Source organism: Rattus norvegicus, chromosome 5 (genome assembly GCF_036323735.1).
Source record: "Rattus norvegicus strain BN/NHsdMcwi chromosome 5, GRCr8, whole genome shotgun sequence".
NCBI lineage: Eukaryota > Metazoa > Chordata > Mammalia > Rodentia > Muridae > Rattus > Rattus norvegicus.
The window spans coordinates 34,280,434-34,292,053 of record NC_086023.1 but is presented as its reverse complement, the minus strand read 5'-3'; the positions used below and the strand labels follow the sequence as shown (position 1 = coordinate 34,292,053).

Below are 11,620 nucleotides of genomic sequence, written 5' to 3'. Positions count from 1 at the left end.
CACAAATGGAGAATTTGAAAGTGGAATGAAGGATGAGAACAGAGTAAAAGCCCGTATTTATGACTTGTCTCACAAAGTGAAGTCATATGTTCTGAGGTCTGGTCAAAGGTATATAACTTATATATAACTTATATATAACTGTAAAGGGATATACAGTGTTCCATAAAGGTGAGGCTGCTAGGGAGACAGAGTTTACACGGACCAGAAAGCTTTCAGTTCCTAAAAGGTTTCTTACACTTTCTAGAATATAATATATAATACACAGCTAGAGTTGCGATCCACTTCTCTATATTGAAATATTTGAGAAAGAATTCATTTCCAGTTATTTTCCTTTTTTGGTAGAGGACAACCTTTCTGCCTTTACTTTATAGACAGACATACTTGGACATTTAAGAAGCCAAGACAGAGTCACCGTGCTCAGTAAAACCTCCCAAAAGGGGTCCATCTTTCTCTTTGGTATGATGTAGTCAGTGTGAAGGCTGCATCCTATTTCAGTCTCTGAAAGACATGGGATATATTCTCACCGACGCCAGTGGAATTGGGTCACATAAGTTTAGGGAAGCCACAGAAATAATGGGAAAGAAAAATTTACACTGATATGCCTCTCCTCCAATCTAAAGTGAAAATGAACAAGGTACAGAGTAAATTCCTGAAAAGGAATGCATAGGAATTTGAATGAGTCAGGGAGAACTGGAGAGATGGCTCAGAGGCTAAGAGCACTGACTGTTCTGCCAGAGGTCCGGAGTTCAATTCCCAGCAACCACGTGGTAGCTCACAACAATCTTGGATCGGGTGCCCTCTTCTGGTGTGTAAGCATGCATACACATAGAGAACTGTATATATAATAATAAAGAAATAAATTGAAAAAAAAAAAGACTGAGTCACAGAAGTAAGTACATCTACATCTGTATTTATTATTTGTATATAGATATAACTCCCCAACCCACAGTGGAAATCAATCAGCTAGTGGATAAGAGACTTTGGTCTTACCCTTAATGTAGTTTCAGGATTTTGGACACTAAGATTGTGGTAATTACTTAGTAAGAAACACATTTAAAGTGAGGGGGGAAATTATTTATTACCCCAGAGACCACACAAAAGGAATGGAATTTGCTTTATTTAATAAACTGAAGCCTTAAAGCATTGGTAATTTCTATGTACTATATTCACGTATCCCAGTTGGTCTGAAGTAGAAATGTGTTTCTCTAGCTTTCTTTATAAGGTTCAATTATCTTCTTTTTACATTAGGATTATATCTGCAAAGAAAAAAAATCGTTAAAGGACATTTCTGTAGGGATTCCACTAATGGGCTGTCAGGCAGCAGATGTCTCATGGACTCTTCTTGTACTTGTGAAAAGTCAGTATTGTCACCATTCTTACCATTTACTTACACTATCAACTATCGAGTCAATGAAATTGTAAAACTGGTTGCAAGGAGAAGTGGGGGTGGCAAGATGGCTCAGCAGTTAAAGTTCTTGCTGCTGAGCCCGGAGCCCTGAGGTCAGTCCCCATGACCACGTGGCAGGAGAAAGCTGGCTCCTGAGAGTTGTTCTCTGAACTCCACACACTCACTGTGTGCATGCTTCAACACACGTGTGCACAAACGCAGCTATGGATAAATGTGTGCACATGCACACAGTAAGTATGTTTAAGAAAGATTAATGCACCCTGTACTTTAGGTTGAGAAAGAATGTCACTCTGCCGCAGCCGGCGTCTGCCTGATATGGTAGCTCATTAGTATTCGAGAGATAACCACTGCAAAGTTGTTTGGGTTTCTAGAAATCTCTGAATATATTAAATTATAAATTCTTCACAACTCTCTAAAACCTGACATAAAGCAAACACAACCAGTTTTGGATCTCTCATCCAATCTTTCATTTTTATGCATTTTCAAATTAAAACTAGACAAATGGTCTGGACTCTTAATTGTCTGATTTCAAAATCTGTTCCTTTCATTCTCCTGTAACAAAAACCTCACACAGACTGATGATTGAAATACTTTTGGAATCTTCCTTTGCCTGAAAGATAACATGCAAAATTTAAACACCTTATGATAAAACTGAATCAACCTTAAGTCTTTAGCCAGGAAATTTAATCAATGTGTTCAAATAATTAAAATACACGAGTTAAAAGTCAAACATCCTTTACATTGCATACCTCTTATAAGGTCAGAAGAAACAAATATTTAATTGTCACGAACATAACTGAATGAAAGATTTATTTATTTATTCATTATATATGAGTACACTGTAGCTGTCCTCAGACACACCAGAAGAGGGCATCAAATCTCATTACAGATGGTTGTGAGCCACCATGTGGTTGCTGGGAATTGAACTCAGGACCTCTGAAGTGCAGTCAGTGGTCTTAACCACTGAGCCATCTCTCCAGCCCACATAACTGAATTATATCTACATATCTCAAATGGCCGTGGGAGAAAAGTAAAATCTTACCTAAACAGATCATCAGCAAGAGAGTCTTCTTTCGCTTGTTGTTTCTGTACCTGTCAGAGTTAACACAATGACTCATTAACTCAGCAGCAAACGCGTAACTACTGATCACTCCCTCTGCCTAGAAAGACACCCTCCATTTGTTTGTCTACATCCAGTCACTTTCAAGGTCAGTTTCTTCACTATTTACTTGGTGTTTAAGGAAACTTTAGGAAAATTAAGATGGGTTTGCAGCACGAGAGAAAGGGTAAAGAACAAGAGTCCCCATGACAGACGAGGTGGTGAGGGTAAACCTGGGGCACGATGTCACCATGTGGTGTGCCCAGGTGTGTGTATGCAGCAGCTGGACGAGCGCCGAAACCACTGCGGCAACAAACCAGGCGTTTGACAGTGCACAGACAACACAGATGCAGCCCCTCTCTAATGCCTAGGGAGACCAACAGAAGATGGGAAAGGCCAGCAGCTATCTCATCGTTTAACTCCCCCAAGCATCTGGGAGCACGCTGGGGGGCCATGCGGCTCCCTTCTCCTTGGTCTTTCCCTTGCTCTCATTCTGCCTCTGCCTCTCACCCTCCTCAACAAAGAGAAGCTGGATTTAGGTTTTACCTTCCTCATTATTTTATGCACTGCCAGCAAAGAATGTGCATTCATAAAACATTTGTACTCGTAAGACAAACAATAAAAAATAGATAAGGTATTGGATTCATTGGCAAACTATATGCAGAAAATAGGAAGAGTTGAGGAAAACAAAAGAGGCTCAGCAGTGAAAAGACCCACGTCTTTAGAACTCCACGCTGGATGTGGACGGTCAGTGTTGAAGACAGAAACAGTAAACTGCGACAACCCAGAGAAACTACCAAAATTATAGTAAGACTGATAAAATCTTATGGGGGTTGCAGAAGGACACGACAGAGAAAACAGGAAAATGACAGAGCTCAGGAAACAGAAGAGGGATTCAGAACCGCTGGACGGCAGCTCCAGTTGGACGGTTTACACACATGCCCTGCGGCCATCTCTCTCAGCGCCACGCTTTCTTCCATTTTCCTTGGCTTCAGTCTTTCTTTTCTGTTTACATCAGGAATTACGATTAATCTACTCAGATCCCACTTGCTTTTAACTAACAAAAATGTGTAATTCTCTTAAAATAAATATGGAAAAATAGAGAGTAATCTAAATGCTCTGTAATGGGATGATTTTCATAAATGGATGAACTAATGTCACACTTGAGTTTGTTTGTAAGATATTTACAGGGAGATGCCTCTGTGGATGAAGGGCTTGCTGTGCAAGTATGACAGCCTGAGTTCAGAGCCCTGGCACCCACGTAAGAGCTGGGTACACACCAGGAACCTTTGCACCAGGGAAAAGACCCAGGCAGGAGATGGCTGAGCAGCCAGCACTCCCGGTTCAGTGAGAGACCCTGTCTCAGAAATAAACAAAACATACAAAACAAGGTAGGGAATAATACAATGCTTGAAATCAACCTCTGGCTGCCACATGTGCACAGCCTCCCATCCCCGACCCACCCCTGCCCTACACATATTTACACATGCATCTGTATCACCCACACAAAAAGAGTCACAAAAGGCTAAAATGCGAGCCCAAGCACAAGGGCCTCACTTCCCACTCACCTCCATTTCATGTTTCAACCACTCTTCTAATTCAGTATTCTTTCGAGCATGGTGACCTATTAAATCTGATCCTCCAATAATGTGTGGAAGCTTTCCTGCTCCAGGACACGTAGCCTGCAAAAGAGTAAGCAGTGAGGTAAACACATTCGTAAAGTAAGATAACTAGTTTTAAAAAAAAAAAAAAAAGAAAATACAATCAGCGTAAGTTGTGCATAACCGTCTAAGGTGCAAATCTCTTAGTGAAAATGAGACAGAGATATACACCTGCGCAGATCCATGTGTTTCCACCCTTTTCTGCTGTTACTGTGCAGCCAGATAGGCCGCTAGGATTGCTTTAATTCGTTACCTAGTAATCAAAGCAACCCAAGGAAAGCAAACTATAGTTTAAAACACTGTATCTTATTCTAAGTATTTCAAAATTTAACCTATAATTCCAGCACTTGAAAGGCTGGGGCAAGAAGATTACACAGTTTAAAGCAGTCTGAGTACACATCAAGTTGCAGGCAAGCTCATACTTCATGTAATACTCTCTCACAAAAAGCAAAAATGGGGCTGGCTCTGGGGATAAAGGTGCCTGCCACCAAGCCTGTCAACCTGAGTTCAATTCCCATGGCTTATCTAGTGGAAGAAGAGACATAACCCGCATGTTGTCCTGTGACCTCCAGACATATATGCTGTGGTATGTGCATACCCTTACACACAAAATAAGTAAACAAACAAGCAAAAAAACCTCGCATAAATGTTTTAAAATAAAATGAGTAACAGTATCAGAACTACAGCTCAGGAGCAGAGTGTCTGCTTAGCATGGGTGAAGGGCACACATGGATGATACGCTCTTGGAACCTCAATACACAGGACTGGGTGGGGACAGGAGGATTAGAAGTTCCAAGTATAAGTGTGTAAATGTGTCTGAGCATGTGCGCACACATGTGCACATGTTCATGTATTTTTTTTTAAATGAAATTACTCTACTTAGGGTAAAAAAATGTTCCCTCCAAGAGGCATACACTAACGAAAACCCCAGTACCAGATATGAGAAACCTCCTTGTAAGTTGTTGGTCAGAGGAACCCAAGCAATTCCCAAAATAATATGGACCGTCGCCATCGCCATAGCCCTGCTTGCTTCCAGAAGCTGCATAAATTCCCACTGCTGAAGACCCCATGAGCTTAGACTCAAGAGTTAGAAAAACGGAATTGGATTTATCTGGAAGCCTCCTTTCTAAAGACTAGTGTTCACAGTCCCAAGGAGTGCCACTAAATGGACTCAGTAGGTTGTACTTATTAATTTGTGTGTGGAGAACAATGGAAGAAAAAGAGGCTCTGAGTGTGACAAGGAGTGGGAAGAATTGGGAGGACTTGGGGAGTAAAGGGAAGGGTAAGTGATATAATACAGTGCACATACTAGGTCTGATGGTGACAGAGGGCAGTGATGTAATACAGTGCACACATCAGGTCTGACAGTGACAGAGGGAAGTGATGTAATACAGTGCACACACCAGGTCTGTCAGCAGAGAGGGAAGTGATGTAAAGCAGTGCACACATCAGGTCCGACAGTGACAGAGAGGGCAGTGATGTAATACAGTGCACACACCAGGTCTGACGGTGACAGAAGGCAGTGATGCAATACAGTGCACGTACATCAGGTCTGTCAGCAGAGAGGGAAGTGATGTAACAGAGTGTACACACCAGGTCTGACAGTGACAGAGGGAAGTGATGTAATACAGTGCATACATCAGGTCTGACAGTGACAGAGGAAAGTGATGTAAGGCAGTGCACAGATCAGGTCTGACAGTGACAGAGGGAAGTGATGTAATACAGTGCACACATATCAGATCTGATAGTGACAGAGTACACAGTTCTACCTATATTATCCCTTAATCTCTTATCTTCATCAAGTCCTGAGGTGAAGAATGCTGTTTTCAAGTAGTCACGGATCAACATTAGAACAGGATGATCCTGTCCTAAGAGATAAAGCCTACTTAATCCTTAAGTTGGATCAACAGCACCTCAGAACTAAATTATCATTAAGTACATTTATTTCTAAATGTCCTATGTTTATTAATAGTTTGTGTTGTGTTTTAGCAACTCTTTTCATTAACTTTGAAACAGAAGATAAAGAATAGGTTTTCAAACTTGACAATCAAGACTTCATACTCTAGAACCTACACTGTGGAAGGAAAGTGATGATTCCTGTAAGCTGTCTTCTAACCTCCACATAACATACAACAAAAAATAAATTAACTTAAAATGCAAAACAAAAAACCACAATAATCCATTAAATAGTCCTTTTATTTGTATTTAGTACCAGTGGTGTTTCAACAATCCAAACACTGGCCTTTGAAGACAGAGTTAATAAAGACACTTACCTTCTTGAATTTCTTGAAATTCTTCAGTTCGCCACGACCATTTAGTACGCACAGATTTCTGGAAGAGTTATTATGGACAACCAGTGACCTAAATTCAGTCAGCAGCAGTTTTCTTGGAAGCTCCTCACTGCTGTCCGGAAGCTCGTCAGTATTCTTAAGTGGAGATTAAATGGTTAGATACGATCAGAAGGGAAGGGAAATTTACTTGTCATTTAGAAATCTACAGAAAAACGCCCAAACACCCAAGGGAAAACAGAGTTGTTTCTGGCACCTAAACTTTGTGTTTGGGATCAGTCATATCTCTTTCAAAATCGGAAAATTACTCAGGAGCTCGACAGTTCTGAAAACGTCCAGTAGCATGTCCACCTAGAAGACGGTAATTTGCACGGTATTTTATACCTGGAGGGTTGGGCACGACTTCAGCAAGCTGCCTTCTTATAGATATTCTCCTGACATGTGTCATCATTCTGCTTCTTTCCCATAAGTACTGTGTGCCATGCCATTAAATATTCTATTGTATAGACCCCCCAACTACTATACTTATCTTTTTAACACATCTAGAAAGCAATCTGAACACACGTGGTCATTAACTGATTCTGTTCAATGAGGTTCAGTGCTTATGTACTTTACGACTGTCACATAGGCAGTAAGTGCAGCTTTACACTGTTAAAATCTGCTGTCTGAGATTGAAACACATTCTTAAGACAGGTGATTACCGAATATAGAATTGTGATGCATATTTCCTGCTTTGTATTTTTTCATGCTTGCCTGTAATTTATTAGTGTTTCAGCATTTTACAAACACTCACACCAAGAAAGCATTCTTTCTGACTTCAAATTTAAAGGGTTTTCTATTTTCAGAAGTACTCCTTATGTTTTCATAGTGGGGCTATATGTAGGTATATTTTCCTTTTCCTATTTTATACATTTTTTTTCTAGAGTGGAATTTTTATGGCTTATATAACAACAAGAAGAACAACAAAAACCACGTCATATATCTCAGTTTGAAAATGAGATTTCTTTTTGAAGAATTATTTTTAGAATTCTAAATTTAAAAAGTTGTTTTTATTTGGCGATTTTCAAAGCATCATTTGTCACTTTCAAGAGGGGTCAATTGGGTTTCTCACTGTACCCCGATAATTCCCAGGCATGTGCCAATCATCTGCTTGTGTGTTCTTCTCATGGTTCCAAGATGCTGACAGTTACACTTAGGACAGAGTTCCGTGGTGGTACATGTAGGTTTACTGCTTTGTATTTTTAATAAAGACTTTCTATTTTCTGCTCATTTTATATTATAAAAAAGGATGTCAGACAAAAAGCAAATCTGAGTGAGTTTGTTGAGTTCAAAATGGCTCATCAGGCAGCAGAGAGTACATGCAACACACTTGACCCAGGGACACATAAACATACAGTGAACATATAATGCAATGATGCTTTAAGAGGTTTAGCAAAAGAGGCGGGGGCTTGAAAAGAAGGAGTGTGGTGGCAGCCATCAGAGAGCATGGCCAAGAAGGTTATACAACTACACGAAAAGTTACTGAAGTGAGTCAGTGTGGACCATTCAACTACTTTTCAGCATCTGGAGCAAACTGGAAAGGTGAAACGGGGGTGGGTGCCTTGTGAGCTTGTGAGCATAGCAATGATGATGATAGTAATAAGTAAACAATATATCAACTTGAATATCATCCTCTCTTACCCTATACATGCCATTTCAATCAGACTCTGATATGCATCACAATGTATATTGTACATGACAATCAGTGATGATTGTCTCACTGGATGGACTGAGACACTCCAGGGCACATCATTCACCAAAGCCAAACTTGCACCCGAAACCGTGCCACTGGCCAGATGCCGCTGGCCTGAACCAGTACAGCTTCTCAATTAATTCCTAGTAAAACCATCGCATAAAAAAAGTATGCGCAGCAAACTGATGAGATGCGCCCAAAGCTACGAAGGTTATAAAAGGGTCCCGATTTTCCATGACAACATCTAACTGCACGTCACACACTCAACACTTCCAAAGTTGAAACAAATCAGGCTGCCCCATCCACCATGCTCTTGCCAGCTTCAGGCACCTTGCCACCATTTTACAGGGAAACACTACCATCAGCAGATAATGCTTTCCAAGAGTTCCTTGAGTCTGGTTTTTATGCTCTTTTCTCACTGACAAAAAGGTATTGATTATAGTAGTTCCTATTCTGATTAACAAGGATGTGTCTGAACTTAGTTATAACTATAATGTGTGATATTCACAGCCTGGATCTGCAATTCTTTTTACTTCTAATCTAATCCTTACCTGATCTAATTCATCCTGATACTTATACATCAAGACTGACCATCCTAATTCTTTTTTTCTTTTTTGGAGAAAGGGTCTCACAATGAAAATGTGGCTAACCTGAAATTTACTACATAGACCAGGCTTGCCTAGCACTCAGAGATCCACCTGCTTCTGCCTTACTAGGATTAAAGGCATAGGCCACACCCAGCTATTCATTCTTTCAATTGATGAACTGTATAATTTATATGTTAGATAAGTGCAGATAGAAGGAACGAAAATGAAAAGCCCCCATAAAGGCCCATCTGACAATAATGGAATTGTAACCAGAACCTTACTTAAGTAAAACTGGCCTAGTCCTTTTGGAACTTACAGGTACCACATATCCATTACCGAATTTGATTTTGATAAACAACTTTCCTTAAGAAAACCATTTGCTCAAGACTGTGTCCATGCAGTACAGAAGAAGGGGCTAAACCTAAGATTCTCTATACTCTTCAATGTCTCATGGCTCTAGCAGAATCTATTTCCAGAAGAGGCACACCCCAAAATGGGGCAGAATTATAAAAGGAAAAAGTAAAGTGACAGAAAAGTATATGATGACTTACGTCAAATGTAAGAATAAAATAAGAATTTCCTTACAGATACTTCACGTTTTGTTGACCATGCTTCTATCTGAAGCTCATCTTTCTTTCCTGTTTCATCTTCTTGCTAAAAAGTAAAAAACACTGTTCATAGCAGTTATAAATAAACAATCTCTTTAAAAACCTCAAAGACAATTCTGCTAGGACCCTGGAAGTAAAAGGAAATTATATCCAACAAAATGTAAATACAACATAAGGTCATAAAATCATAGCCAGAAAATTACATTAATAGTTAATCTATATCGTAAAAAAACTATGAAGACACTATATCTGGCTGGGATGGTAGAATATCAACGAAGTGCTGGTCAACCTTTCTTTATAAACATTTACAAATATAAATCCTCAAAATGGTTTAAGAAGAGCAAATGAAGAATAAGCGTAACACTGAGCAAGGTTGGTTAACCACACCATTCCTGTAAGTGACGCCATAGCGTATCATGCTGCTCATGTAACTAGGAAAACCGACTGCAGGGCTCATCGATCTTCTCAACACCGTTTCTTCCACATACAAGAGAATCAGCTATTACCTCAAAATTAGAAGGTGGAGTCTTCGTTCTGTTTTTGTTTTTTGTTTTGGGAACATGAGATCTCGTCCCATAAAATAAAATAAACCGTTACTTACAAGTGCGCTGTTGCTTTCTGGCACTGGGCCACCGTTCAGGTGCTGATTCCTCTCTGCATCCATCCTGGGCTTCTTTCTGATGCTGACATCTGCCTCCTGCTTTTCAACCTTCACTTGAACTGCCAGCTCTGGCTTTGTGCTCCTGAGTAACTCTTCCAACACTTCCTCTTCTGTAGACAAATCCACTTCTTTTCTTTTTCTTGCTCTAAGATCTTCTGTGGAAAATGACTTACTGTCAGGACTCTTCCCATTGGGTTTTATGTCTATTCCACCCACAGATGAGGCATTGGATGCCCTGTCCAGAGTCTCACTCTGAGACTCATGGTCTTTGCTTTTCCACAGTGAGGGTCCTGCAGGTTGCGTTTGTTCTAAAAGAGAACAAGACAGTTCCACTCTTGACGATTTGCATGAGGACTGTTCTGGATTTTCTTCATCCCTTTCCCTTAGGTTTAAAAAGGAAAATAAAGTTGGAATGAGGGATTTTGTTTAATCTGTCATTATTTAATATTCAGTCCATGTAATATACAACTTTCTCCTGACTTTATTAACAATATTACAGAAAACCAGCTTTCCCAATGGGATGTGCTTCATACTCTTTCTACTGTGTTGACAGAACTAATGGATCCTGTGGTTAAAGCAATTGAAGAGCCCTGTCCTCTCTGCTAATGTAGAATCATCCAATAAATCAATGTGAGGGAAAAGAGAAATTACATAAAAATACACAGGGCCCACTGGCAGAAGGCAGCACCTTATCCAGTAGTACTCGGAATCCATTGGTAATTAAAACCTTTATACCTGGGACTATAACCTGATGAGTTAATGAGAGCTGGAGTCAAGAAATCAAGCCAAACAGGCTAAAATTAGAACACACATCAACTGAATACTATGAGACCATGTCGCTAACAGTATTCTATGCAACAGTGCATCATTCGCTCAAGAAGTACTAAACATTTTGGTTAACACAAGTTGTACAACAGTTGGGAGGAGTAACACTTAACTCTGCCTTCTAGGTTGTCAAAGATCTAAGTATGAATGTTCTTAAGGGATGGATGTGTACAGGGCTTTGTGTGTCTAGGTGGGCAATTATATCTTATCAACTGGATCAGAGGTTATTGTGTTGTGTGTTCTTTCATGTGGCGATTTAAGTTTAAGAGTATATGGTGGTGGTCAGAGACACTAAGTCGCCACAGAATTGGGATGTATATTTCTAGCATGGTGGCAACCTGCCTTGGGAACTAGGTAGGTAGAGAGATTGCTGCCAGGCTCAGAGAGAAGCCTTCGGCAGTGTGATATGGGATGGAGCAAAGCCGGTGAAAGGCTTTGCTGACTGAGATGAAGATGTCTACCAGGTATCTTGGGGCACTTCAGTGCCAGATCTAGTGCAGGGTAAAAGACAGCCTTTTTTTTAATAATTTTACAGCAAGAGATGGCGAATCAACATGCTGGGCGAGAATCCACTAGTAATTCTAAGAGTTGAGAGAAAGTTTTAATTTCTAAGTAAGAGGGGGCCAGCGCCATGTTGAATCACATGATGTCTCAAGTGTGAGAACTTTAAACAAAGAAATAGAAACAGCCTGGGCTAGCAGGCTATAGGTCCTCTGCTGTGAGATAAGTAGTGACAGCTCAGAGTTAGAGA

General features: G+C 40.2%; 1 protein-coding gene across 3 annotated transcripts in view; it reads right to left on the bottom strand.

Annotated features, from left to right (window-relative positions):
- Window positions 1-890: 890 nt before the first annotated feature.
- Window positions 891-11,620, bottom strand: part of Nbn (nibrin) — a 34,486-nt gene continuing 23,756 nt past the window's right edge. For 2 of the 3 annotated variants that reach the window (XM_006237916.4, XM_039110890.2), the window contains 6 exons: window positions 9,985-10,426; window positions 9,361-9,429; window positions 6,442-6,594; window positions 4,076-4,189; window positions 2,451-2,500; window positions 891-1,256 (listed from right to left, as the gene is read on the bottom strand). In XM_006237916.4, coding sequence (XP_006237978.4) covers window positions 1,229-1,256; window positions 2,451-2,500; window positions 4,076-4,189; window positions 6,442-6,594; window positions 9,361-9,429; window positions 9,985-10,426 — 856 coding nt within the window. In that variant the 3' untranslated portion in view covers window positions 891-1,228. 3 annotated transcript variants of the gene reach the window in all.